General features: G+C 56.0%; 1 protein-coding gene across 1 annotated transcript; it reads left to right on the plus strand.

Moving 5' to 3' along the window:
* Positions 1-5,536: 5,536 nt before the first annotated feature.
* On the plus strand, positions 5,537-21,473 carry LOC119111633 (jmjC domain-containing histone demethylation protein 1; the record flags this gene model as incomplete). The annotated part of the gene is made up of 14 exons (XM_037235441.1): positions 5,537-5,703; positions 9,343-9,484; positions 9,766-9,891; positions 10,507-10,679; positions 11,372-11,572; positions 11,862-12,015; positions 13,791-13,906; positions 14,713-14,904; positions 15,512-15,688; positions 16,422-16,590; positions 17,523-17,644; positions 18,285-18,446; positions 19,122-19,418; positions 20,892-21,473. Coding segments are annotated over exons 1-14 (2,685 nt in total), but the record flags the coding sequence as incomplete, so codon positions are not given.
* Between the last annotated feature and the right edge of the window lie 6,420 nt (positions 21,474-27,893).

Consider the following 27,893-nt stretch of genomic DNA (forward strand, 5'->3'; position numbering starts at 1 on the left):
TTGCACGGTATTTAGTTATATGCAATACTATCTCTACTGCGCGTACTCCTGCGCAAGGTTAGTGCTATCCGCCAAAACTTATGCCTCGCAAATTTTGCTCGTTACTATTCCACTTATAAGTGTAGCCTCATCAAAATGCCAGACAACCAGTTTTTGGGGACAATGGTAGGAAAAAACCTGACAAGAGATGGCCACTCCATGGTTTTGCGACATGAATGGTGCAGCAAACAGCGTGGCCGGTGACGTTACCTCCAGTGCAAAAAGTTCAATAGCACGCGACATTGCTTCCAGTTTAATGCCTTCTGCAATGTTCAGAGGTTTGCAGCATGCGCGCGTCAATGCCGTAAATTTCATGATCGTTTGTGTTTCCACAGATATATTTTAATAGTGATGGCAGAACTGAATAAGAACAGGATTGCAGGGGTGGAACCGGAGGGAGGGGTCACGGGGTCATGGTCCCCTTGGGCCCAAAAGGGGCCCACTGGCTCCGAGGGAGCCCATCGCCAGCCGAACAGGCGCAGTTTTTTAGCACAATACGCGACAAAACTATATATCTCTGGACTTCCAGACGACCAAGAACAGTTGCAAGCGATATTAAAGGGTCTATGAGAAGTCAAAACAAATATTAAATGATTGGAAACGTTGTGAACTGAAAATGTTAGGCCTCATTATACTGTCTAGGGGCCCATGCTGTTTCTGGGAGACTTATATGCCCACTTGCAGGATCACTTCGATAGTTAAGGAGCATTCCACGTTGCCCTTTATGTCTTCGGATTTGCTCGAGGGGCCTGCGCTGCTGTTGGACCCTTCCTGCTAGCGTGCCGGGGCACTCTCATCAATCACGGACCCTTCCACCTGTTTTTTTTTCCTCCATTCGCCAGAAAGGCTCTGTGGGCTATAGCCGGGGTCCCATATTTTAACCGGCCGCGGTATTCTCGATTGCTCAGTGGCCCTTTCGTGGGTCTCAGTTAACCTACCAACACACTTGCAATATGGTCATGGGCCCTCTTCATTGGTCTAGGGCGCTTCCAATTTGCTATCACTTGCTTAGGGCCATGCACTCTTGTCTGGGGCCCATCTGATAGCCTGCTTGGGCACACCAGTCGTTTGGAGACCCTTCACACTGGGTCTTGTGTACTTCTTGTCTTAATGGGGGGCCTGCGCGTTTTTTTTTTGGGGGGGGGCTATCTGATAACCTATTTGAGCACATTCAATCGTTCGGGGGCCCTCTACATTGGGCCTTGGGCACATACTTTTTGAATGGGGCCCTACGCACTTGTCGGACGCACTACGCACTCTGTTCGCCTCCTCGATCACACTGGATTGCTGGGGGGGGGGGGGGGGGGGGAGGGAAGAGGGCCTACACATTGATTCTTGGTTGTTGAATTTAGGGCCGTCTGCTTCTATCGGGGTCATCTGATAACCTGTTCGGGTACGCTCCATTTTTCGGAGGCCCTCCGCATCGGGTTTTGGGTGCTTCTTATTTGAGTGGAAGGCTTTACGCTCCTGTCGGGGCCCCTGCTGATAAGATGCTCGGGCCCATTCGATCGTGGTGTACTTTTGCATGTGGTTTTGGGAACATCCTTTTTTAATGGAAGGCCCTCCGTGCTTTTCGGGGGCCCTATCTAACCTGCTCTGGCGCACTCGGTTATTCGGGCCCGCTACATCGTGTCGTGGGTATTTCATATTTGAACGGAAGGCCGTACGCTCTTGCCGGGGCCACATCTGTTAACCTGCTCGGGCACAATCGAATATCCAAGGGCCTTCCACATAGTGTCTTGGGTACTTCCTATCTGAGTGGGGGGCCCTACTCACTCGTCTGGGACTATCTGTCCGCCGCTTCGGCCACACTTAATTGTCCGGGGGCCCCGCACGTTGGATCTTAGTGTTTGAGTTTAGGGCCCTACATTCTTGTCTGGGCCACCCTGATAATCTGCTCGGGTATACTCCATCTCTCGGGGGCCCTCTGCACTGGGTTTTGGGTACTTCTCATTTAAATGGAGGACCCTACGTTCTTCTCGGGCCCCCTTCTGATATCCTGCTCGGGCACATTCTGTCATTCTGGGGCCATTCACATAAAGTCGTCGGTCCTGCCCGTTCGAATGGAGGGCCCTACGCTTAACCTGCTCGGGCAAGCTCGATCATTCGAGGGCGCTCTTCATTGGGTTTTGGGTATTTCCTATCTGAATGGAGGGCCCTACGCTCTTGACGGGGGCCCTATATGTTAACCTATTCTGACGCACTGGATTATTCGTGGGTCCTCTGCATTGGTTTTTGAATACTTCCTATTTGAATGGAGGCCCTTCGCTCCCTTTGGGAACCTTATCTGTTAACCTGCTTGGGCACACTCGATCGTTCAGAGCCTTACACATCGTGTCGTGAGCATTTGTTTTTTGAATGGATGGCCCTATGTTCTTGGCGGACCCCATCTATTAAGCTGCTCGGGCCGGTGGCGGATGCAGGGGGGGGGGGGGAGACACGGGACCATGCCTCATGGGCCATGCCGTGGGTACCTAAAGGCTCCGAATGGGCCCCTAACTGGCTGGACGGATGCAGTTTTCTTATAACAAAAACACAACAAAATTGGAATATTTTGGGTCTACAGACGACCAAGAACAATCGCTACCAAAGGCAAGAGTTCATAAGCAGACCAAGTTCATTTTTTGCTGATTGAGAAAGTGTTGCTTGGATTTTGGAGCTCATCACGCTGTCTAGAGCCATTGCGCTGTTGGCTTCCTGGCCCTATATGTCCACCTGCCAGGTCATTCTGATCACTAAGGAGCTTTCCACATTGCCCTTGATCTCTTTGCATTTTCTCGTAGGCCCCAATTCGCTGTTGGGACGCTATCTGCCTCCATGCCTCAGCACCGTTGATCGATCAGGTTTTCCTCCGCGGATTCTTCCCATTCGCCCGAAAGGCTCTTTGTGCTTTTTCCAGGTCCCATATGCCAGGGTACACACAGTTGCTCAGCATCCCTTCACTTAAGTGTCGGGCTCTTCCTACTTGCTTGGAGGCCCTTGTACTATTGCTAGGGCTTTTATGAGGTAGGGCACGGAGATACTCGATGCTCAGGGGTCATCTGCTTTTATCGAGGGCTCTCTCTCTCCCTTTGGGCTCATTTGCAGAGGACTCTTCACTCCTATCGAGGCTCGCATTGTTAACCCACCCGCGCACGCTTGGTCGCACAGGGGTATTAATTCATGGTCTTGGGTAATTCCCCTTCGCTCAGAGGGTTTTGTGCTCTGGCCGGGGCTTTATATTTCAGCCTGCCGGGGCACTACCGGTCGTGCATGGGCCCATCGCGTTAGTCCTGGGTTCTTTTTGCTTGCTCTGCGGACCCTCTGCTTGTTGACGGGAGCCACTTTGTTGGCCTCCTGCGGCACCCATGATTGCTCAGGTTTCGTCCCTTTTGGCCTTGGTGCCTTCGCGTCAGAGCGGCGGTCGAATATGCGCCGATGAATTTTTACGTGCAATTGCCGAACGTAATTTGATATGCCGCTGACGTCGTATGTGTCATTTTCATTACCTATTGAGTACGTGACACTCCTTATACTAGTGCATCACGTTCTCAACATATTTCGAGTGCTACGATATGTTGTACTCCCTTATAACAGAGGAAAAATTATGCACTAGTCATCAGCCATCAGCTGATTACATCGCTCAGCCGGCTAGCCGTAAGACATAAGCTAGAAATCAAGCTCATCCTTGGTTTTCATGGTTGTAAACAGCTAACTCAAGTTTATTTTATCTGTTGTTCCAAAACACTTAGCCTCAAAATCACAGCATTTGAAATGATCCGTAGAAAGTGAGTTCTATGCGCATGCATGCGTAGCATACCCAGCTTTAGAAGGCTGTGCACAGTAAGACGGGTTTCTGTATTTATGAAATAAATGAATAAGCAAATATATACATGCACATATACGTGCATATGTATACATATATACATATATATATATATATATATATAACTATATAATTATATGTATGTATATATACATATATATATATATATATATATATATATATATATATGTATGTATAACTATATAATTATATATATGTATATGTACATATATATATATATATATATATATATATATATATATATATATATGTATATGTACATGTGCAAATGTATGCATGTGTGTTACATACGACTTGTCTTAAAATGTAATGACCAAAATGCATGGATTTTTTTTGGAGGGGGGACCTAACTCCAGAGGGCCCCACAATATTGCGTGCCCCCCCCCCCGCTTTGACGAAATCCTAGATCCGCCCCTGTAGGATTGTGTAACGGGAGTCCTCGAACCGGCGAATAGTCCAACACCCCCGCCAGGTCTTCAGGTATTTTGCTGCTCACGGCTGTTCAGGGATCTTGGTTCTGGGGTAGCTTGCAATTTTACCCGATTTCATACCTCTCGCCACATCTAGTCCCCTCGTGGTGGGCGGTGGTTGAGGGTGGGGCTGTCGTGGAACAAGTCACATCTCTCATATGGTGTGATAGGCGGAGTGTAGCCCCCCTAAACGCTGCAAAGCTTGTTTTTCTGGGGGGACACTGTCTGATCCACCTGTAAGGAAGTATAGTTCACCTGACACCTGCACTAAACAGATGTTTTCGCATTTAGTCAAACAAAATAAAAGGTTATGGGCATGCGCTTTAAGCCCACACAATTGACTGCTTCGGCACCTGAGAAAATAACTGCCGGTAACATCCAACCTCCACAATAACATACCAAAAGGACAAAGTTCATCCTAACGTACAGCATGACCACACACAGCATATCAAGCGTAGCATCTCACTGAACGATGCGCACGACGGGCGCGACAAGAAAGCACAGGACATAAGACAGAGAATAGATTAGAACACAGGCGGAGGAAAGAGTAGAACACGGCGATGAAGGCAGGGTGGAAGAGAGGATCGAGGACAGACCAAGGAGCAATATGACCTCAGCAATCGATGCGTCGAAAAAGCCAAATAAACGCCCCTGCACCCCTTGTGGGGGGTGGGGCTCCAGCCATTCCCCTAAACTTTCGGTCGAGCCCCCCCCCCCTCCCCGACTTTTCAAAGAAGGTGGGCCGAATCTGGGAGAATCTATTTGCTAGCGTATTTTGTGGGTAGGTTGGACCATTTTCACTGCTCAGCAGGGGTGCCCCTTTTTAAAATCGACTGGGAGGCTGACCCAGTAAAATTGGCCTTGCCCTCAAATCCTGATTTGACCCCGGATTTCGGCCATATTCATTGGCGTCCTTGATGCTCAAATTAGAATTTAAGACATTTGGTCGACGCAAAGATTGTTTTTTATTTGAAAAACCAATCTGAAATTGCTGCATCGATGGTGACTGCAATCACAGTATGAAAATCTTGCTCAAGGGCAAAAAAACAAGGATATTCACCACTTGCCCTGCACCATAATTTGGTTGCATAATACCTCTAGGCGTCAAATAAAGTTCCCTTGCGCCAAAACTGGGTGCGTCACACTTGCCTCAAGTTAGGGACTACAGAACGCATAACAATTAGCCGGATTTGGTGTGTTGTATTGCTGGATAGGGCGGTGGGTCCGGTGATATGGTGGGGTGAACGTCGGTGGCTGGTTGAGTGGTCGGATTGAAAGTGAATTTGTTCTCAAAGCATGGCGGGAGGATCTGGTGATGAAGATGGTGACTCTCCGAAGAAAGCCAGAAAGACGCGAAGAATCAAAACGGTGGGTCACGGAGTGATAATCAAAAGATGACTTCCAGTTGGAAAGATAAGGATGAGATTTTCGAATTATCGGTTGGCATTCGGGAAATCCTGTCCTTACAAGGAACCTTTAATCATGCAATGACAAGGATGCAAATTGGTATCACTCTAATGTTGCTGGTCCAGTTAAATTGTGCCAAACACTACCTCAGGCATGTAATCAAATGATTCATCAGCAGTCCCCTGCCCGAAGATATGACGAATTTGCTCTAGCTGATGTTCAGCATTTTTGGAGCAGATAAATAATAGGCTGAAGCCATCTGCTGCTTGATTATTTAGTTACATATTGTGGTGCACACATACAGGTCTGCATACCATTACTGATTTTGGGATCTTTTGGGGGCAGAGGTGGGGCACAACTTTCAATTTGTAAAAGCCTATCAAAAAATGTGATGCAAATTGTTTTGGGATGAGGAAGGCTAAAATCTGCCCAAAATGTGTCAGTTTGCCATGTTATTTGGGTGGAATTCTGTCTGCCCCTCATGTTCTTGTGGCATGTTTACATTGGCTACCAGGTGGCATCTGGAGCAAAATATAAGACAATAGTATTTGACATTGCATAAAACCACAGGTTGCAGCTTGCAACCTCATGTTGTGGAACTCAAATTGTCAGGTTGTTTGATGCATTCAAATAGATTTCTGCTGGCAGTGCTGGATTGCATTTGGCCATTTCCAAAAATAGCCAAACCCATGATATATGATGGTTTTCCAGGTTTTTCTTGTCAAACTCACTGCTCTCTGTTTCCCTGCCCAGTTTTGGGTACAGAAAATATTCCATGCCTGGTAAAATGATTTTGTTTGTGCGTGACCCATCTAGTGCCCAACCAACAGATACACCCATGGCCCCTGCCACACCAACAAAATATCAAGATTGGTCATGAGGCTGGCCTATAGTTGGTAAAAACATGCTGAATGATAAGATGAATATGACCTCTTCAAAAACAAGTACAGGAAAGTTAGCCATCAAATGAAATGGTAACAAGAGAAATGGATTGTGTCAACTAATGAATTTACAGATGATGGTGGAATTTGTGTAAGTTACACATGTTCTACCACCATCTGCAATATCATAATTCATTTTTGACACACTTCATAGCACTGTGTGACACACATGTGCTACAGGATGCAACATAGGGAAGCAAAGTGTAAAGATAGTATGAATAATTAAGTGAACTTAAGCATAACCAAATGTATAAGTCTGGTGGGAAATGAAGACATTGTTCCATATAAATAATATGATCAAATCAATATAATTCATGTATTCATGGAGGCATGAAAGGTCTTGAGCTGCTGGTTCTTCAGCATAGTAGGATGGGATCACGTATTGTAGCAATAACAGACCATTAACATACAAAGAAGTATGGGTCAAACACTATCAAGGAACCAAGGGCTTTATTGCTAAAACTCAAAACCAAAACTATTTTGCCATGGTCCTCTTGATGAACCTCTATCTGTACCTTGAACATCCAGGCCCTGAGTGGATGATATGTTAGTTGTGTGTTTGTATTCCTTGACCACAGCAATCAGCAGTGTTTGGCAGTTTGCAGTGAGTCATGTGATGGGTGGGAACATCACCTCAGTTGCAGAGTTCTGCAACCCAAATTTGCAGTTTGGTGTCATGCAAGAAAATCTACCAAAGACTCAGCTATCATAGTGTGAGCATGCAGTGCAGGGAATCATAGCTTTGAAAGATGAAGAACAAATAAATGTAGCACATCCCCTTCAGGAGAAAACCACCCATCGTGTGTCAACCCATGTGTGTCCTTAAAGGGGGCCATAAATGTTTTTTGTGCATTGCTTGGTGCCCAACACATTCAATTAAAGAACTATGATAGAGTCTGTTTCATAGACTTCTGGAACTATGCAATGTCTTTCTGAAAAAGGACCAAAGCTGCATATACACATCTAGAATCTTATGTGCTAAACAATGTAAAAAGCAAATCATCATACATGTCAACACCCACGTTTCCCGGCTGATGTGTTCATCATTCCACCAGATATTCTGGGATGTATTTCCCACTGCCATGTTAAGTTATTGTTGTCAGTGTAGCATTGCATAGTTTTACTGTTACATTATTTTTAGGTTAGAGCTGGGTTTATGTTATGAAGTTTGAGGTGTCTATGACTACATCTGTCATTGGAATGGTGCATGTTGATGGGAAAGGAATAAATTATACTTTAGAATATGGGAGCTCTGGTCATTTACTGCAAGGTGTAAATAACAGATTTGGGATCTGATGCATACCAAATGTCTAAGATCCATTCTGTTTGGAGGAGTAGATGAACTCCAGGGTGGCACCCAAACAGTATAGGGCTGGACACAGATGTCCTCTGATCAGTGTTGCTTGTTGTCATGGTACATTTCATGATGACAAGAAAACATGAAGTAGCAGCCAGTCACTGTCATTTCAGATGGAAGGTTCTTTGTTGTTTGTCTCAAGCCACACATTGATCAATGACATTTTAGGACAAGTGGAATTTCATTATATTTCCTCCTCCATATAGACGTTTCACTAAGGCCTGGGTGGGGCTCACTGATGGCCTGGGGAAAGGACACACTGATGACCTGAAGGTGAGAACAAGGTAGGTGTGTGGTGGGGGGTGGGGACAGAACGCACTTGATGTCAGTGTTCCAACGAAGATACGACATCCGCATGCCCCCCCCCCCCCCCCCGTGGGGAGAGAATGCCACGAACCTCGCACTTTAGTCCGTGTTTGGATGTTTCTGAAATGTTGCATTCCATGATTCGCGGCCCTCGTCCGCCGTGGGCCTCAGAGTGCGGTGGGAGCCGCGGTGGGCCTGAGGGCGCGGAGTAGGGCGCCTGCCCATAGGCCTGAAGGCGCGGTGTGAGCTGCCGTGGGCCTGAGGACGCGGACTAGGCCGCCTACCCGTAGGCCTGAGGGCGTGCTGTGAGCTGCCGTTGGTCTGAGGGCGCGGTATGACCCGACTACCCGTTGCGTTCTGTCCCCGTCCTAGCCGTTTCGCCCTCGCCCCGTTCAGAGGGGGGGGGGGGGGGAGGGGGAGTCGTCGCAGCGTTAAATAAAGCTACTCCCGTAAATGGGCGTCATCAATCTAAAAACGTCGGACGACTTTAAGCGTGGGCGTCGGTCGGCTTATTCTGACGCGGCGGTGGGCGGAGACCTCAGCCGTCGGAGGCGGCGCTGCACCGGAGAGATGTCATCCGAGGCTAAACAATGCGAGGTTGGGGAATGATGGATGTGGAGCCAGCTTCACTGTTGAAAATTGCGCCGCTGGCTTTCTTCTTATGTAGTTAAGCTAACGAACGGGATCTTCACAGGCTAGTACAAAAAGCTGTGGGCTTCACCAGTGTGTGCTTGAAAATCCCAGCTGGCTTTTTCACTGTGTTCCGTAAGATGTTCTTTTGCAGTTTATACAACCAATGGTCGTTTGATTTGCAATCATGTGCGTATGTGTGTGTAAAGTTGTCTTCTTTATTCCAAAGGTGACATGTTATGGTTAAGACAGGTTATGGTCAGGTTATAGTTCACTGTTTGATGAAACACTGCCTGCCTGACCCACCATTAAGTGTTGATCGGAGTGTAACGTTTCGATCAATCACACGTATCTTCTACCTTGCAGCGTGAAAAGGACAGGAAAATATACACAGATGATTGGAATTTGGCTGAAGAAGAATTGGAAGGACAACGATCGTTCGATCTGGATCAGAAAATCGCCAGCGACAATTTTCCACAATGTTTTGTCAAGGAAATGGAGGGAAAAGGTATTATGAACCTCTGATTCTTGATGTCCTCTCTGACTTAGCTCTACGTCTGTATCAGTTGATGTTTCGGTTCCTCTCCGTTACTCATAAATCACTCTTTTTATGGTGTTATTGATGTGGCTGACCTGCTATCGGTCGCGCGCAGTTCATGACGTTTGTACCAGCTCGTAGTTGGGGACACCGTTCCATATGTCATAGCCGCGACCTGCCAGCTGTTGTACACGGTAGCCGTACGGATCGCGCCGTCGTCGTGGCACGTGATATGGCTGTCCACTTTACAGATTTCGACCTAGCCTGGATCCAGGTGAACGGGTTTTCCACACCGCTGGTCTTCCATTCGAAAGATCATCTCGGCATTAACGTTCCGCCCTCGAGCTTCACGATAAACGACGTGCGTCTGGCTGTCGGTTAGTACGGCATCCTCCCCACCCCGAGTGTCGCCTGGCTGTCGGTTAGTACGGTATCCTGCCTACCCCGAGTGTCGCCTGGCTGTCGGTTAGTGCGGCATCCTCCCTACCCCGAGGGTCGCCTGGGAACATCGCTCCCGTGGGTGCTGCGCGTCTCGGATCAAACCAGACAATAATCACGCCGTCCGGTAATGCCGTCGATTATTAGACTGTCTCATTCTGATCTCGAACCAGAAGGGTCTATCGTAGGACGGAACGCCATAGTCTGAAGACCTGGTGCCGTAATGAAATTCTTAGGCGTCAGCTGTCGCATAACGACCGGGCTACCCCGAACGACGCTTACCTGGACGCACAGCACGCTCATGCGGAATAATTAGGTAAAATTCAAGCGTCATCACTCGCGACAAGCAGTGTCATATCGCATTCCCTGGACACCTCATGGAACGCAGCGATTCCCGCTTGGGTTGGCACACCACGTTGGTGCCAGGTGGAAGGAAGTTAAGCCCGTACTATTGTTACCTAAGCGTGTCGGTTTCCTGACCGCCGTGTCGCCGTTAAAATGCACCACCGGTATGAACCGAGAGGCTCATCCGAGGCTCGCCGCGGGGTTGGCAGGCTCCAGGCGGATGCTGGACGTCATGGACGTGCGCACGCAGAAGAACATGGAGATGACGATGAAGGAGTGGCAGCAGTACTTCGAGAACCCCGCCAAAGACCGGCTGCTGAACGTCATCAGCCTGGAGTTCAGCCACACCAAGCTGGAGAGGCTGGTGGACGCGCCGACCGTGGTGGGTTTGGGGTGGCGCAGAGAGGCGCCGGGTGCCGGGCAGACCGACGGATGGACGGACGGCGGACGCCACGTCGCGAGAGCGGAATTCTCTGCTTTTCGGGAGAAGCCCGGAGACATGGAGCTAGGCGGTGTTACGTTGCTGTGTCGTATCGTATCCGCCGCTACCTGTCCTGTATTTGCCTGGTGAAGGGGAAGACATTGATTCCGTTTCCTCATAACTGAATTCTTGAAGTTGTCTAGCCATCCGTCATCATCTTAGCAAGTCGTCTAGTCATACTTGGTTTAGTGAGTGGTTGGTCGTCGATCCGGCCGCTCGGTCAACGCCTTCAGGGAAACAGAAGATAATGGTGTTAAACTTCGTGGTTTTCCAACACGCTCTCCTCGACGCAACGTTTTCTCCCATCCCGTATTTATCGTTTGTCACCTCGAAGTATCTCATTTGTGAGTACGTGCACCATTGCCTGGCTTTGATGCGGTTCCTTTGAGAGTAGCAAATTTCATTTTGGCACCACGATATTGACACGCATCTGTCATGCACATTTGAAGCCCGTTCTGCTTCCACGTGTGCATGGTAAACGGTCACCACGTGCTGCGATCACTCGTCTTCCCCCCCCCCCCCCCGTCCTCTGCCCTCGTGCGCGCCGCGTGTTGGTCGAGATGTGCTCCAGCCGCGTCCGGACCGCCCCCCAGGTGCGGCAGATCGACTGGGTGGACCGCGTCTGGCCGCGCCACCTCAAGGAGCTGCAGACAGAGTCCACCAACGTGCTGGACGACATGATGTACCCCAAGGTGCAGAAGTACTGCCTCATGTCGGTCAACGGCTGCTACACCGACTTCCACATCGACTTCGGGGGCACATCGGTCTGGTACCATGTTCTCAAGGGCGGCAAGGTAAACAATGCGTGGTCAGGATGGCCGCTGCTATGTTTGACGCGGTGTGTCCCGTGATGGCGCTGTACACATCGACGAACATCTCCGATGGTGAATGTTTGTCCTGACATTGGGGCGCAGGTACCACCAAGCTTACAGTTGTGACATCTCAGGCGGAGCTTGACGCCAGCCTCGCTCAGCTGACTCCTAGGTCACGTGTTACCGCCAGCTGACGCTCGCCTCACCGTCGCGGCCGCGAGGGTGTGGAGGGCGACGGCGGGGCGCGTGATGCGAGTCCTCCTGTCGGCAGGTCTTCTGGCTGATCCCGCCCAGCGACCAGAACGTGCAGCTCTACGAAAACTGGGTGCTGTCCGGCAAACAGGGAGACGTCTTCTTCGGCGACACGGTGGAGCAGTGCGGCAGGATCGAGCTCAAGCCCGGCGACACCTTCTTCATCCCCACCGGTGGGTTTGGCTTCGCGGCAACCACTCGTTGCTGGAGGGCGTGGGGCCGGCTGGAGTTACTGGAGATCGCCAGCCGGATATGGCGTATAGTCCCAGGAAACGGTTTTCTGGTGGATTGGTGGGAGAAGGCACGAACAGCAGATGCCCGATTCGGCGAATAGTGAGGGGAGTGCGAATTACTGGGCAAGGGATGGGCATGTCGAACGAGAAAAAAAACCCAGCCGGTTCCCCCTGGCGATCGGGTGTAGAGCGGCTGGGTTATGGCGGGGTGCAGGGCGGCGCCGTTTGCGATAGCCTTGTCATTGATCCTAAACTTAAGTATTGATGGTGGCTGCCAGTCACTTAGCGATGGCAATAGCTATGAGATTGATTTCGTAAGTTTGAGAATTGTTGGCTGTTGTTTGTGATCGTCAACAAGATAATTGCCGAAGTCCCTGGATAAACAGGGTCTGTGATCCGGATGCTAGGCTTTTCAGTACGGCGCTGTTTGAGGGAAGCAGCTGTCGATTTGGCCATAACTGATCCAGTACGGGATCCATCAAGAAAACGCGTTACACAAACCACCGGATCCACGTGCACCAAACGTACACCGTGGGTCTCGCGGTGGCTCGGTGACATTCGTCATTCGTTGCGTGTCTGCGTGTCGGTGTAGCCGGACGCCAGCCAGCCAGCCGTGCCGTGCTGGTCTGATGTGTGCATGCGCCCCAGCCAGGCGTGCCGTACCGGTCTGATGTGTCCACGCGCCCCAGCCAGCCGTGACGTACCGGTCTGATGTGTCCACGCGCCCCAGCCGGGCATGCCGTATCGGCCTGATGTGTCCACGCGCCCCAGCCGGACGGTGCCGTACCGGTCTGATGTGTCCACGCGCCCCAGCCGGACGTGCCGTACCGGTCTGATGTGTCCACGCGCCCCAGCCAGCCGTGCCGTACCGGTCTGATGTGTCCACGCGCCCCAGCCAGCCGTGCCGTACCGGTCTGATGTGTCCACGCGCCCCAGCCGGACGGTGCCGTACCGGTCTGATGTGTCCACGCGTCCCAGCCGGACGTGCCGTACCGGTCTGATGTGTCCACGCGCCCCAGCCGGCCGTGCCGTACCGGTCTGATGTGTCCACGCGCCCCAGCCAGCCGTGCCGTACCGGTCTGATGTGTCCACGCGCCCCAGCCGGACGGTGCCGTACCGGTCTGATGTGTCCACGCGTCCCAGCCGGACGTGCCGTACCGGTCTGATGTGTCCACGCGCCCCAGCCAGCCGTGACGTACCGGTCTGATGTGTCCACGCGCCCCAGCCAGGCGTGCCGTGCTGGTCTGATGTGTCCACGCGCCTCAGTCAGGCGTGCCGTACCGGTCTGATGTGTCCACGCGCCCCAGCCGGACGGTGCCGTACCGGTCTGATGTGTCCACGCGTCCCAGCCGGACGTGCCGTGCTGGTCTGATGTGTCCACGCGCCCCAGCCAGCCGTGCCGTGCTGGTCTGATGTGTCCACGCGCCCCAGCCGGACGTGCCGTACCGGTCTGATGTGTCCACGCGCCCCAGCCGGACGTGCCGTGCTGGTCTGATGTGTCCACGCGCCCCAGCCGGACGTGCCGTACCGGTCTGATGTGTCCACGCGCCCCAGCCAGGCGTGCCGTGCTGGTCTGATGTGTCCACGCGCCTCAGTCAGGCGTGCCGTACCGGTCTGATGTGTCGACACGCCCCAGCCAGCCGTGCCGTACCGGTCTGATGTGTCCGCGCCCCAGCCAGACGTGTCGCGCCGGTCTGATGTGCCCCGCGTCGCAGGCTGGATCCATGCTGTCTACACGCCCGCCGACTCGCTCGTGTTCGGCGGCAACTTCCTGCACAGCTTCGCCGTGGACAAGCAGCTGAAGATCGCCAAAGTGGAGGACGCAACTCGGGTGAGTGTGCCGTCCGGGGCCGCCGCGCCGCCCGGTGAGTGTGGCGTCCGGGGCCGCCGCGCCGCCCCGGTGAGTGTGGCGTCCGGGGCCGCCGCGCCGCCCGGTGAGTGTGGCGTCCGGGGCCGCCGCGCCGTCCGGTGAGTGTGGCGTCCGGGGCCGCCGCGCCGCCCCGGTGAGTGTGCCGTCCGGGGCCGCCGCGCCGCCCGGTGAGTGTGCCGTCCGGGGCCGCCGCGCCGCCCGGTGAGTGTGGCGTCCGGGGCCGCCGCGCCGCCCGGTGAGTGTGGCGTCCGGGGCCACCGCGCCGCGCGGTGAGTGTGCCGTCCAGGGCCGCCGCGCCGCCCGGTGAGTGTGGCGTCCGGGGCCGCCGCGTCGCCCGGCCGCCTCGGTAAGTGGTGGAACGTGTTCATATGTTTACGTTTGGACGCGTCCGCTCCGCGCCGCAGTGTCGTATTGACGGAGTTTGGTCAGCACAGGGGACGAGGGAGGGGACGAGGGCGGTCACGCGCGCAGAAAAATAGCCGGTTCCGTCCAGCGCTGCCGTCAGTGGATGACATCGTTTGCGACAAGAGCACCGCCCGCCCGCGGCTGATGCCGTCGTGTTCCGATTTGTGCTCATCGAGCGATTGTGATAAGCCTGGTTTGTATGGGCATTGAGACTGCCCAACGTATTGACTCATGGAACGTGTGCTCGTCGACTGCTCGTCCTATTAGCGCGAATGAGCTATTGGTCGACGGATCGGTTTGCCGGACCTCGCCCTCGCCGGCGCTGTCGCCTGACGCTGCCCCGCCGCCCGGCGCCGCCACAGGTGCAGCAGAAGTACCGCTACCCGTTCTTCACGGAGATGCTGTGGTACGTGCTGGAGCGGTACGTGCACTGCCTGCTGGGCCGCTCGCACCTGGTGCTGGGCCTGGACGAGCTGTCCGAGCGGGCGCCGCCGCCGCCGCGGCCGGCCGCGCCGCACGTCCACCTCACGCCCTTCGAGCTGCACGGCCTCAAGGTGGGTGCGCGCGCTTGCGCCGCCCCCGTCGCCGCAGCTCGCGCCCACCGGTGACCGGGCTAGGTCGGGTCAGGTCGACTGGCGCAGTCCGGGACTGGTGGCGTGTGTGTGTGTGTGTGTGTGTTGGGACTGCTGGGCGATGGCGGGCGTCGGATTAGCACGTGGCGCGGGACGGTGTTGCGCTGATAAATGGTGCCGGTTGCCGCCACATGTAAATGTAACCCACGCCATTCGTGATGTTGATGTATGTAGCCGGCCTGGCGCGGCCGACGCTGTGCCGTGCCGGGACGGGACCGGCGTCGGCCTCGCCCTGTTTGATCTGTCCAGCCCTGAATATTCCATCACCCAATGGTGCCTCCCCACGGCGATGTGTTCGGGTGGCGCGGTCTGGAAACGGACGACACGCTTCTGATCGCCCTATGTACGGTCACCTTTCCGGGAGTGACACGTCTGCACGGTATCACGAGACCGCCCGGCCCCGGCCAAACGTGTGGCCACTGCTCACGCGACCCCACCCGGGACGCCTCCGACGCTGAGCGTCAAGCACTGGGTGCCGGTGGGGCCGGCCGACGTCGTGGCAGCCGCTGACGGGCCGGCCGGCCGGCAGGCGATCGTGCTGTACCTGCATGGCCAGCCGGCGTCGCGCAAGTGCGTGCCGGAGCTGATCCGCGACCCGATCGCGCTGATCGGCGACGTGCGCCTGCTGGTGGAGCGGCACCGCTTCGACTGTCCCAAGCTGGCGGTCACCGGCCAGCCGGCGCTGCAGTGGCCTGACAACGGACAGGTACGGACATGACGGCGGGCGGACAGGTGCCGACCTGGCGGCAGACCGACAGGTACGGACCTGGCAGCGGACGGACGGGTACGGACCTGACGGCGGGCGGACAGGTGCGGACCTGGCGGCAGACGGACGGGTACGGACCTGGCGGCGGACAGACTACCACGGGTCTGGCGGTGGACGGACAGGTGTGAACCTGGCGGCGGACGGACGGGTACGGGCCTGGCGGCAGACGGACGGGTACGGACCTGACGGCGGGCAGACAGGTGCGGACCTGACGGTGGACGGACTGGTACAGACCGAGCGACGGACGGACAACGCACATGTGCGGAGAGTGCCCTGCTGTTGGGCAGGTCGGGCAGGAGCGGGGCGACTGGCACGATGCGGCCAGACAACGGATGCCGATAGCGGCCAGACAGCGGACAGCCGGTGACCGCGATGCGCAAGGTCATCGAAGCTGTGCTCACAAAAATGAATGCCGTCTACACTCTCATAATGCAGACGGTGCGCCCCCAGTACTCCCGTTCTGTAGTAACTGTATTGTAGTTGCCCCTGTACTGTAGTAAGACGGCTCAGCGGCCGAGCGGTGGACCACTCTACCGTCTCTGAGTTTCACTAGCTCTGCGTTGTGCTGCCAACACACGCTCACGCGGCGCTGGCCCGGCGCCGGAGCGCGTCTCGGCCCGTGTCGCCGACCATGCGCGCCGCCGCTGACGCCGCCGCCGCGCCGCGCCGGCAGGAGCTGCGCCTCATGCTGCAGGGCTACGTCAAGACGGCCGAGGAGGAGCTGGACCCGGACGCCTCGCCGCGCAAGGGTCCGCGTGGCCCGCGCACGCCCGGCGCCGCCACGCCCCTCGCCAGGAGGGTACTCAAGGGCAAGAAGGGCGACCGTCGGCGGCGCGTGCGCTGTGAGTGGCCGGTCCGGCCAGCCGGCCGACGGCGTGCGCCGCTCCGTGTCGGGCCGCGCAGCCGTGTGTATGTGTGTGTGTGCGTGTGTGTGCGTGTCGTGGGAGACCACTGGGGCCGGCCTGGTAAAAGCGAACATTGGAGGCAGGCACGTGAAATTGGTCAGCATTGGGGTGAATGGGCTAGCTGGGCCAACATTGGAACCAAACAAGCTGGCTTGATCGGCAGGGGAAGCAAACGTTTGAAATGAACCAGTAAGGGAAACAAACACTTTAATTATGTTTGCAATGAGCACGGACTCGCCAAATGTCCAGTGCTTGAAAACCAAGTCGGCAAGCTAATGCTGCGTGATCCCTTAAACCGTTGGCTGTGTGACGCGTCGATGCAGGTACGCGATCGCCTTAGTTTCATTTGAAGCGGAAACGGCGGCGAAGTGGAGGATCTTGGTTTTGTGGAATATTTATGGTCGGTATCTGGTCATCTCCCTTTGTCGTACACGTGCATGAAAAACATTTTAGGATTAAGGTGGATTTCCCTTTGTGTGGGGTGGGGAGTGTGTGTGTGTGATCGAGACTTTGCGATTGACTCAGCTACTGAGGCTATGTGGCGTCGCCTGCCTCTCACCCTGGCAGTGAGGGCGGCCGCCGCGAGGAATGAAACCCCGCATCTCTGGTTTCCCAGACGCGCAGCTAAGCCATCACACTATCACGACCCCTGATCGTTTGGGTGATTCTGAGATTAAGAAGTGGCCCTCTCCACACCTGGTGGCTATGTTGCGATCAGTGGTCTTACCTCTCGCTAGGCTTCAACGGCGTTTTCAGATTTGTTGGCCACATGTTGCACGCGCTTTACCGCGCTTGCAGTGTAAGGTCCTGGACCCAGTTGGAGCAAGGCCCCTATGCCGGGTCGATCCATTGTCCGGCGCTGGTTGCAGGCAAGGAGTGCGACGGCTGCACTCGAGACGAGTGCAGGGAGTGCGCCTGCTGCCGGGACATGCCCAAGTTTGGCGGTCCGGGCATCATCAAGCAGTCCTGCAAGATGCGAGTCTGCCAGAAGGTAGGCGCCCCGTCCCTGGCGACGGCCAGCCGGTGTACTCTCTCTGTCCCTCCGGCTGTAGTTGGCGACTCTGCGACAGTGACACGGCCCTGCGGGATGTTTCCATCCGCGCTGTGACCTGCGCCGGGTTGTATTCCGCCGAGACCGCGACACCGTACGCCTGCATGGCGATGGGCACTCCCCCGCGGCGTGGTGAGGCAGCTTTGGCCTGCCACTGCTGCGGTGCAGCCTGTCCCTGGCGCTGCGGTCTTGCGACCGGGGCCCAGGGGTTGGCTGTGGTGCGTGCCGTCTACTTTGGACATGATGTATGAAGCCATGCCGCGCGGTGGGAGTGGTGCGGTGCGCTCTAATCACGTGGTGATGCACTCATGCCATGTTGCTGGTGCTGGCCCCGGTTCCCTGTCAAGTCAGTGCGCTTCTGTACGTGGCTGCGTCTCCGCGGCCGCTGCGACTGTTTGTCGACATCGGCGCAGTCTCCGCGGGGCGCGGGGGCGTTAGCACCCGCCCACTGCACGGCATACCGTCGGTGTACGGGACAGACCGGGGTGGCGGCCGCCCGCCTGAGGACCTGGTGCCCGCTGGTGTGGTGTGTGTTCCCCCTGTGTACGGCGCCCCTCCTGACGTGCCGCTCCGCCCGCAGCCGCAGCTGCCGGTGACGGCCGTCTGTCACTACTGCGAGCTGACGGGCTGGGGCCGACCGCTCTCGCCTGTCGCCGGCAAGCGGCAGCGGCCTGAGAAGAGCACCCTGTACGAGTGCCGCAGCTGCTTCCGTATCGCGCACATCGCCTGCACCATGCGCCAGGTCAGCCAGTGTGCCAGGCCGGGGCCTGTGACCCCCAGCCGCCGCCGTCAGGCTGTCCGCTTGCTGTACCGGTGCCCAGCATGGATACCGGGGTACTCGGCTAGCTGGCATTAGCTGTGTGGGTGGGGTTCGGGTACGCGTGCTCTGCACCTTGCATTTATGCGATGTGTTGTATTTATCGAGTGTCGTCTTAGTCGCTGTACTGTACATGAATACTGGGCAGGCGTGGAAGGGTGGTGGGTGCCCCATGATAAAACTTTACGTTACTATGCTGTAATCGCCTTCCTGTGCTGTAGAACCGCATAGCTACTGTGCCTGTCAGTCCTGCCGCCGTGGCGTGTTAATTGCGGCATTCTAAGAATTGTAGTCCTGGCGCGAGCCTTGCTCTGTTGCGGCGGCCCTCCTGACTGCGCTCTGTACTCGGTGGCCCGCTGGACTGTGCGCTCTGTCTTCGGTGACCCGCCTGACTGTGCGCTGTGTCCTCGGTGGCCCGCCGGACTGTGCGCTCTGTCCTCGGTGGCCCGCCGGACTGTGCGCTCTGTCCTCGGTGGCCCGCCGGACTGTGCGCTCTGTTCTCGGTGACCCGCCTGACTGTGCGCTCTGTCCTCGGTGGCCCGCCGGACTGTGCGCTGTGTCCTCGGTGGCCTGCCTGACTGTGCGCTCTGTTGTCACCAGCTGAGTACAGAGACCGAGGGCCGCGTGCTGCCGGGGCTGCCCAACTGCTGGAGCTGCCCCGAGTGTGTGGACCTGGGTCTGGAGGAGGCGCCGCCGGTGCTGCCCCCTGCGCTGATGCCGCCCGGCGCCAAGCGGAAGCCGGGCCGGCCCCCGGGCCGTCCCAAGAAGGTGCGCCTGGACGAGCCGGTGGGCGTGCCGGCCTCGCAGGCCGTGCCCGACCGGGAGCGGCTCTGGCTGCCGCCTGGCGTCCAGCCGAAGCTGGAGCAGCCGCCGCAACCGACGCCGTCCGAGCCGCAGGTGGGGTGTGCGCGCCGACTGGCGGCGGCTCGTCGCACTGTCGCCGGGTGAAACGCTGTCACAGTGTGCACGTCCATGTGCTGGTGGTATGTGACACTCGCAACAGCCGCTTTGAAAATGCGAGAGACCCCTTCTGACGCGCTTTTGTCGTTTCACGATCGTGCACTGAGTGGCTTTATGGATTGGTTCTCCGTGAGCCGCAGGAGTCGCGGTCAGATCGTATTCACATGGGAACACAAGGAAACGCCGAAGTGCTGTGCATGCTTTGCCCACCTTTCCTACACGTTGGCTCCGTATTCTGCTGAGGTCGCTGGTGTCCAGCCACGTGCGGACTGGGTCGTCATGTGTGATGGACACGCTCGCCGCCGGGCGGCGCTGGGCCGTGACCGGACCGGCTGACAGTGCGCCGGCCGGGCAGGGCGGCTGCGCTGCGGCCGGGACGACGGAGCCGGCCTCGGGCGCCGACTCGCCGGCGCCTCCCAAGCTGGAGCCGGTGGAGCCGCTGACGGCGCCACTCTCGCTCGAGTCGACCGACGACCGGCAGCGGCCGGAGCTGAGCCCCGAGGGCGCGCAGCCGCCGGCGCCGGCCCACGCCGCCGCCGCTCAGGTACGCCGACGGCCGACGCGCGGCGCTGCGCCGACGGGGCCCGCAGAGCGGCCCGCAGAGGCGTCCAGCCCAGCTCCGAAGTGACGGGGTTCAGCTCCACCCCACGGCGTGGCGTCTCCACCAGAGACGCCATGCCAAGTCCCACCCCGGCAGAATGGAGTAGGGTATTTCACTACGTTCTTCCGTTACATTTGTCGTGAAAATGCTGGCTCTGCGTGTGCTTTGATCAGCACCAGCATAACCAGCGTGAGCTGGTTATGCTGGTGCTGGGAATACGGTTCCCCATGAGTTGGTTTTACTGATGGTGCCAGGGCTCGGTTTTCGTGAGTTGCTTTGCATAATCGCTGTAAGAGGATTCGTATTATGCGTGTGCTGTACTGGAGTAGCTGCCTACTGGCGCGAGACTGTGTCTGCGACGTTCGAGTGTTTTCATGCGTGACGGAGCACGTGGGCTGCCGTGCTTGGCCTCCGCGATGCTGCCGTCCTATGCTGGAGTTTCGGCTGGCGTTGGTGGCAGCAGCCGTCTGTCGCTACTGTAGGAGCCTGGTGTCGCCAGTGAGGAGCCCGCGCTGCCGGAGCCACCCGAGCCGGAGCCGCCGCTGCCCGACCCGGAGCCGGAGGGCTCCACGCGCACACCGACACTCAGCAACCTGTACGAGTACGTGCAGGCGCGTAGCCGGCGCCAGCTGCGGCGGCCGCTGTACCCGGTGCGGCCGCTGGCGCCGGTCGCCGCGCCGCCGCCGGCCGAGCCGCTGCAGAACCGCGAGCTGCTGGTGGCCGTGTTCCGGTGGCTGGCGCCGGCCGACCTGGCCGCCTGCCTGCTGGTCTGCCGCGCCTGGAGCGCCGCCGCGCTCGACCGCCGCCTGTGGACGCGCCTGTCGGCCGGCCACCGGCGCCTGACGGAGCGCACGCTCGTGTCGGTGATGCGCCGACAGCCGGCCGAGCTGGACCTGGCCTGGGCGCAGCTGGGCGCCGCGCAGCTCGGCTGGCTGGTTAGCCGGCTGGCGCATCTGCGCCACCTCAGCCTGCAGGGCGTGCCGTTCGCGGCTGTGGCCGGCCTGCGCACACCCTGCTGTCCCCTGCTGCTCTCGCTCGACCTCTCGCACGTGGAGGGCCTCACGGACAGCCGGCTGCGCGAGCTGCTGGCGCCGCCGGCCGAGGCGCGGCCCGGCTGCACCGACGCCAGCAGCCGGCTGCGCGCTCTGCGCCGCCTCTCCGTGGCCGGCACGGACGTCAGCGACGCCGGCTGTCGCTGCCTGGCGCAGCAGCTGCCGCGGCTGGCGCGGCTCGACCTCAGCGGCTGTGCGCGGCTCAGCAGCGCCGGCCTGGCGGCGCTGGTCGCCGCCGATGCGCCGCTGCGCCGCACGCTGGCGTGGCTCGACGTCAGCGGCTGCCGCGGCGTGAGCGAGGCGGCGCTGGCGCACCTGCGCCAGTGCGCCGCTCTGCGCCACGTGAGCGCGCGCGCCGGCCCGGCCATCTCGCCGGCGGCGGCGCGCCAGTTCAGCGAGCAGACGGACGTTGAGCTGCTCATCTGACTGTGATTGTGCCCGCGCGGCCAGCCGGCCGGGCCGCGGCTGATCTCGGTGGGGAGTGGGCGCCGCGTGTGGCCCGAGGTGGGATGGCCGGCCAGCCCGCCCCGGTCGTGCGCCCCATCCACGAGCCTCGCACCGTCGCCGCCGGGTGTGAGCGGCAGCTGCCGCCGGGGCGGAGGCCGCTCACCATTCCAGAGCACGCAGCTACCGGGCTGCATGCGGGCTCCTCGCTGCGCTGCTGCGCGTGCTGCGACAGTCAAGTACTGACTTGTGTACGTTTCAATGTGGATGTCGATGTGGTGTATCAACGCTGGCGCGAGCAGATGAGTCGGAATTACAACGTTGCAGGCAGGTCTGATCATAATGTGACTGGCAACTTTTTGGATGTCTGTCATCGTCTAGCATCGATGGTTTTGCTCCATGTCATACGCATATAACCATAGCGTGGACGCTAAAGCAACATTGTGCTTTTTGTTTTTGCTGGTATTAAAACAATGGTCTGTTTTTTTCGTTGTTTTTCTTTGCATCCGCTCGTATTGACTGTATGTATGTAGAAACAGTGTGTATGCCTCTTGAACTCAATTGGTGTCATCATTGCCCCTTGTTGTGAAGGCCGGTGATATGGTGTATAGGCGAACAGTGTAGATGTGTTATTCTTTTTCACCCGAGACAGGCTGTATGTACTGTAATAATTCTTTAAGTAGTGCAGGTCCAGGGTGCATTCTGACCTTGTATCACTGAGAGTTGTCCATTCGCAAGATGTCTAAATGTGAACCAAATGCTTTTCTAATCATGTTTTTCGTGGCTGCCGAAATATACTTTCCTTCGCTCGTATTTGAAAAGCTTCCTGGAGGACTGGGATCAAGTGATGACCTGACGCCGACTTGCCATGGCGGGACATGGTGACTCTGCTGAACAAAGACAATGAAGACCGCACTGCCATGTTCAGCTGAGTATAGCTGGCTGACCTAGCCACGGCCGCGTCGGGCCGTTTTACATGATTATTTTCCGTTTCTCCTGCATTCTGCATGTCTTTAGTTACACGATTTATGTCCTGTTGAATCTGGCCAAGTTTACCACAGCATATTGGCTGACTAGAAAGTTGCGTGATTTTGCCATGACGTCTTACCTTTCGTCTTGGCGGAATATGAAAAGAACCAGCGGAATGAAAGCAACCAAAACCGTGGCCAACGTTTCAACCGTCCACGTGCGGAAGAACTTTCAAGCGTGTGCCGACCTCTGCTGCAACGTGAATGCTCAACGCAACATGAAAGCCACGTAATTGTCCAACAGTGGCCACTAAAATAACACTAGCTATGTTGAACACGCCTAGCCGGGTGCTGCGGTGCAGCCTGCGCCCCGTCTTGCGGATACCGGGCGGGGTTTCCTTGGCGGCCTGCAGTAGTCGCGCGCGTCAGCTTTCACTGGTAACTCCCGAAGCCGTATACGTCCAGCAGCGTCTGAAGTCACATGACACCGACCCTACGTCGAGAACCGAAACCAGGCTTCGACGATCGGCTCCAAACAAAAGGATAATGATGCCAACAACATCTTCCGACGAGACAGAGTGTGGAGACGAATTACAGCAGAGCTGGTTTAATGTTCAGTTGGAATTGCAACTCCATAACGTTTGGAGGAAAGTGTGCTCAAGCCGGGGAGAAATCTGGTTTCGTGCAACCACGGCTGTTTTTCCGTTCAGCCCCCGAGCCTACTGTGCAAAACTGAAAGGATGTGGTGGAGGCTTAGCCATCGTGACAAGCGATGGATTCGTCACCCGCTTGCTCCAGGGTCAGGTCTGGGACTGAGGCGTTTCACAAACAGGGACAAGACCGGGGCCCGTGATTCACGTTGGTCAGGGCCCTCAATTAATCAAACCACGGTGCTTAACAAAGGTCCTGTATTGGCAAGGAACCCAGAGCCGGTCTGGCCCAAATGGGGCCCAAATGACCGCATCAGGGGGTCTCCAGCGTCAGGCAGGGGACCAATGTATGCTCATTCCCTGTCGGGATTTCCGTTTCGACCTGGGGATACCACTGCGGGTCGCCAACATGGCAGCTGGCAGGAACCCCACGCCTGAGTTTGAGTGGCTCTAGCTGTGGCCGGGGAATAGGATGTGTCCCAAGAGTTCTACCCACGGAGCCCTGTGCCCGGAAAAGGCAAGGGGCTTTTCATAGTAATGAATACGGCGGATCGAAACGAGGTCAAACATGACAAAGGTCAGCACAAACGGAGTTGCCACCCTTGTTTCGAATCGACCTGTAAAACAAATTACACAAAAGACTGAGCCGACATGCTCCGCCTGTGTGCTGACATCTGCAGAGACTGCAACGCCGAGCAGAAATGTGCTTCTTAAACTTGCGAGGCGCATGGCAAAACTGCGTTAAGTCATTGTTCTCAGACTCGATTTTGAACCGAGGTTAATCACTCCCAGACGAATATGGGATGACCATGCCATTACAAACTGCTGACTCGTATTGATCGATCCACAATCTACGTTACCCTCATTTACGTTCACAATTAAAATTCTGGCAAAGCTCCTGAGTGCAAGCGGCTGAGAAAGAGTCCACTGCACTTGTCCACACACAAAAGGGGCACTTGTCCCACCCCGCCGGTGGGCAGGGGCTCAAGAGTATGTTTGCTTCTTTAAAATTGCTGGGATGTTCCCTTCTCTCAAAACAAAGACCCATTGATTACAAAAATTTAGATCGAAGAGCTCCTCATAACTGTGCTAGAGGGCAATAACTCGAGCTCAGGGGATCCTGTTCTACATAAGAGGCCTGTTTCTGAATCGCCAGGCCACCTTTGGGGAAAGGCACGCCATACTCTAGATTAGCAGGCCCGGCACTATGTTCAGGAGCCCGCTTTGCTGGCTCGGGAGGTCTCCGTTACGAACCTCCTCGGGAGACCTCCGCATACCCCTGTTCTGGGACATGAGGCCCCCTCTATTTTTAGGCCCCCATTTCTGTAACCGGAGGCCGTTTTCATGCATCAGATAGCTGTGATTCTGGATCAAGGTGCTCTGCTTTGGGAAAACGATACTCCTGGCTGGATTTGGAGGCCCTTCCATGAATCGGAGGCATCCTGTTCTGCATTAGGAGGCCTCTCTATGCATCAGGAGGCCCTTTCCTTAATAGGAGGTCCTGTTTTAGGAAAGCGAGCCCCTTTGCTGGATAACCATAAACCCTCTATCCTGGATATCACTTGAAGAGAATGCATGCCACAATTTGATGGCAGAGCACATGTCCTCGGTGCCCCTCCCTGGAACACGACACCGCCAAGGAGGTCCCATTGTGAGGAGGCCTCATGTCGCCTAAGAGGACCTCTGGAAAATCATGCTGCCCAAGTCAAAATCCAAGGCGCTGCCCTGATCCACTGAACCATTGTGAAATGAATAGTACTGCTGATTTATTCTGCATAGTCATTTAACGCCTGATCCCTCAGTTTATGACCTTCAAGATGCCAACAGCATTGTAATTTACATTGCATTCGTAGCAAGAGTCTTAGTAATGTCTTGTCTTAGTGTCTTATGTCTCGACAATGCTGTTAATGTATGTCTGTGTATGTTATGTCTGTGTATGGTAATGTATAATGTTAATGTCTCCATGTCTTAGTAAGAGAAAGCAGAAACACAGGTAGGAGGGGGCACAGGGTGCACGTGCCCCCTCCCTCCCCGGATTATACAATCAAGACCCCGAGGGGCCCGAAAGGCTGGCGGAGGTCGCATTCAGGGGCTCAGACCGCAGGGCCGGGCACTTCGATGCCATCCTGAGGGCGCTGCGCGCTGATCAGGGCCCCTCTGAGTCGAAAAGGGCCTGTATGGCAGTCAGGCACCACTAATAACGCGCAGTCGGCTCCGTGTTGGCACGAGTTTGAGGGCTCATTCCTCAAGTAGGGGAAAAGCAAGATCCAGCGATTTACATTGGTCGAAGCCCTGGCGTCTGTCAGAGCCCCACGGCGACTAACAGGGGGCCCCGTATTGGCAAGGAGCCCGATTCGGTAAGAGGTAGGGCTTAGGGAGACCCCGAAGAGCCACCGGGACCGACGATGAAAGGCCCAATTGTAGAGCTTGAGAGCGGGAAGGGCTGGTCGGGTTTTATTGAGGGGGCCTAGCTTGTGGGGATGGACCGTGAAATGACAGTCAGAGGGCCCTTCGCACCTATTGGAGTCTCCTTAGTCGATTTGGGTCTATATGTCGGCCAGACACCGTATTGTACTGTACTAACTGTACCGCACAGTCAGCTCCGTGTCGGTATTGGCCTGAGGGCTCACTTCAGCCACCAATCAGCTACAAAGCCGGAGCCAGCGATTTACACTGGTCGGAGCCCGTGTATTTGTCACCGGTCCGCAGTGCCCAACGGAGTGTCCTGTGTTCGCAAGGGGCTCCAAGCTGACCAAGGGAAATGTTTGGTGAGGCCCGAAAAGGGGTCCGGGTGGTCCAGCGGAACCGACGATCAAGGGCTCGGTTGGAGGGCATAGGGGCCCGAAGGACTGTCTGTAGGTAACATAAAGAATCGCGGCTCGTAGGGTCGTAACCTGATATGTCAGTCAAAGGTTCTCTTGCGCCGTTTGAAGACACCAAGAGACAATGCGAGTTTCTCGGTTGGTCAGAGGCCACGACCACGGAACAGTTGGCTCCCTGTCAGTCTGAACCCTCGGAGCCCATTTCCCAGGCAGGAGCAAGGCCAGGGGCCATGACTTGCATTGGTCTAGGTCCCTGGAACAATGTTTTGGGGGCCCTGTGTCGGTCAGGGGTCCACAGTGCGCAACAGGGGGTTAAGTGTCGAATAATGGCCCGATTCGGTCGCAGGCTTTGTTTAAGGAGGTCCGAAGAGGGCCGAATGGCTCCTCGAAACCAAAGATCAGGGGCCCGATTGGAAGGCTGAAGGACCCGAAGGGCTGGCTGCAAGTCACATTAAGTGCCACCGTTCTTAGGGCTGTGATCTCAAATATCAGCTAGAGGATGTCCCGCACCGATTGGGGACCGCTGAGACTGAGCGTTCGTCTGTTTGGGACAGAGATCACCAACACCGAACAGTCGGCTCCGTTTCCGGCTGAGCTCTTGGGGTCCATTTCCGAGGCAGAGACAAGGCCGGGCCCGCGATTTGCATTGCTCGGAGCCCCTGCAACAATGCAAGGCTCCTATATGCATCAGGGGCCCATTTCCTAGCAGGGTATTATGTGTGAACAAGGGGCCTCGGGTCGGTCAAGGGAACATTTGCTCAACAGGGACAGGGAATGACAGAGGACTTCTTGCGTTGGTTGGGGCACTCTGACAGCGGAAGGACACGCTATAACTCGTTACGAGTGTTCACATTGAGCCAATGGAAGAGTCCTGTGCCAGTCAGCGCACTCAGTACCGAACGATGGGCCCTCCAACCCATTTCAAGCATGGGTCTGTTAAGCCGAACTTGAGTCTATGCACCAATCATTGGGGCACCGGTGGCGCCTCCGGATCGACCAGGGGACCGCGCCGCGTGTCGCCAGAACGGCAGCCGGAAGACACCACGCGGTGGAACGGAAAGGCCCTTTAGCTCCTGACCGGGAGCAGTAATGTACCCTCAAGTGTTCTACTCAAGAGGCTCCTTACCCGGAGAGAAATGGGGATCTCATTAGTGTTGAATACAGTGGGTCGAAAATGGTCTAAAAAACGAACAAGACCATCCCATGTTTGCTTGACAGCGTTCATTCTTTTGCAAAATCGATCAGTGAAACAAATCCCATCAGAAGGTTTGAGCCTGTTTGCTCGAAATATCGGCGGCAAGTAAGCGATAGTTTTGGTTGCAGTTTCCGTAAAAACGAACGGTGTTGTCCACTGCAAGTAACAAGATGCACCCCGTGCGAGGTCGACCGCCGTGAAATAACGGTTCTGAATGTTTTTACAGATTAATTCATACCGTTTAAAGATGGGGCTGGGCGTATATTGAGATGTGCTATAGACAGATGAACACTTACATCAACACGAAAAGAAAGATCTTACCTTCGCCCTTCCAGTTCCACCACCAGATTCCAGCCAGCACCACTTCGCGGTGCTATAAATGCCGACCCGTTCTTAACATTAATCTTAAAGTCGCACTGGGGAAATATACGCCACAACCATCTCCTTAAAGTACGATTTGACCTTCTAAAGCGTTCAAAGATGCGTTGTCGTTCTCGTTCACCCACTGGCCACGGTTTAGTGCTAGCCACGGGGCCGACGCTGCGCGGCCTATGGAGACTGCAATGTCTGGCGTCGAGGTTTTTGTTTCTAAGATTTGCGAGCTCGCATGTTCAAAACGAAGTGCATATTTGGTATCACTAATCAATTATGGCTGAATATTGAATATTTCCAGGCAAACA

The sequence above is a fragment of the Pollicipes pollicipes genome, unplaced genomic scaffold (assembly GCF_011947565.3).
Source record: "Pollicipes pollicipes isolate AB1234 unplaced genomic scaffold, Ppol_2.1 Scaffold_7261;HRSCAF=8764_pilon_pilon_pilon, whole genome shotgun sequence".
Classification (NCBI taxonomy): domain Eukaryota; kingdom Metazoa; phylum Arthropoda; class Thecostraca; order Pollicipedomorpha; family Pollicipedidae; genus Pollicipes; species Pollicipes pollicipes.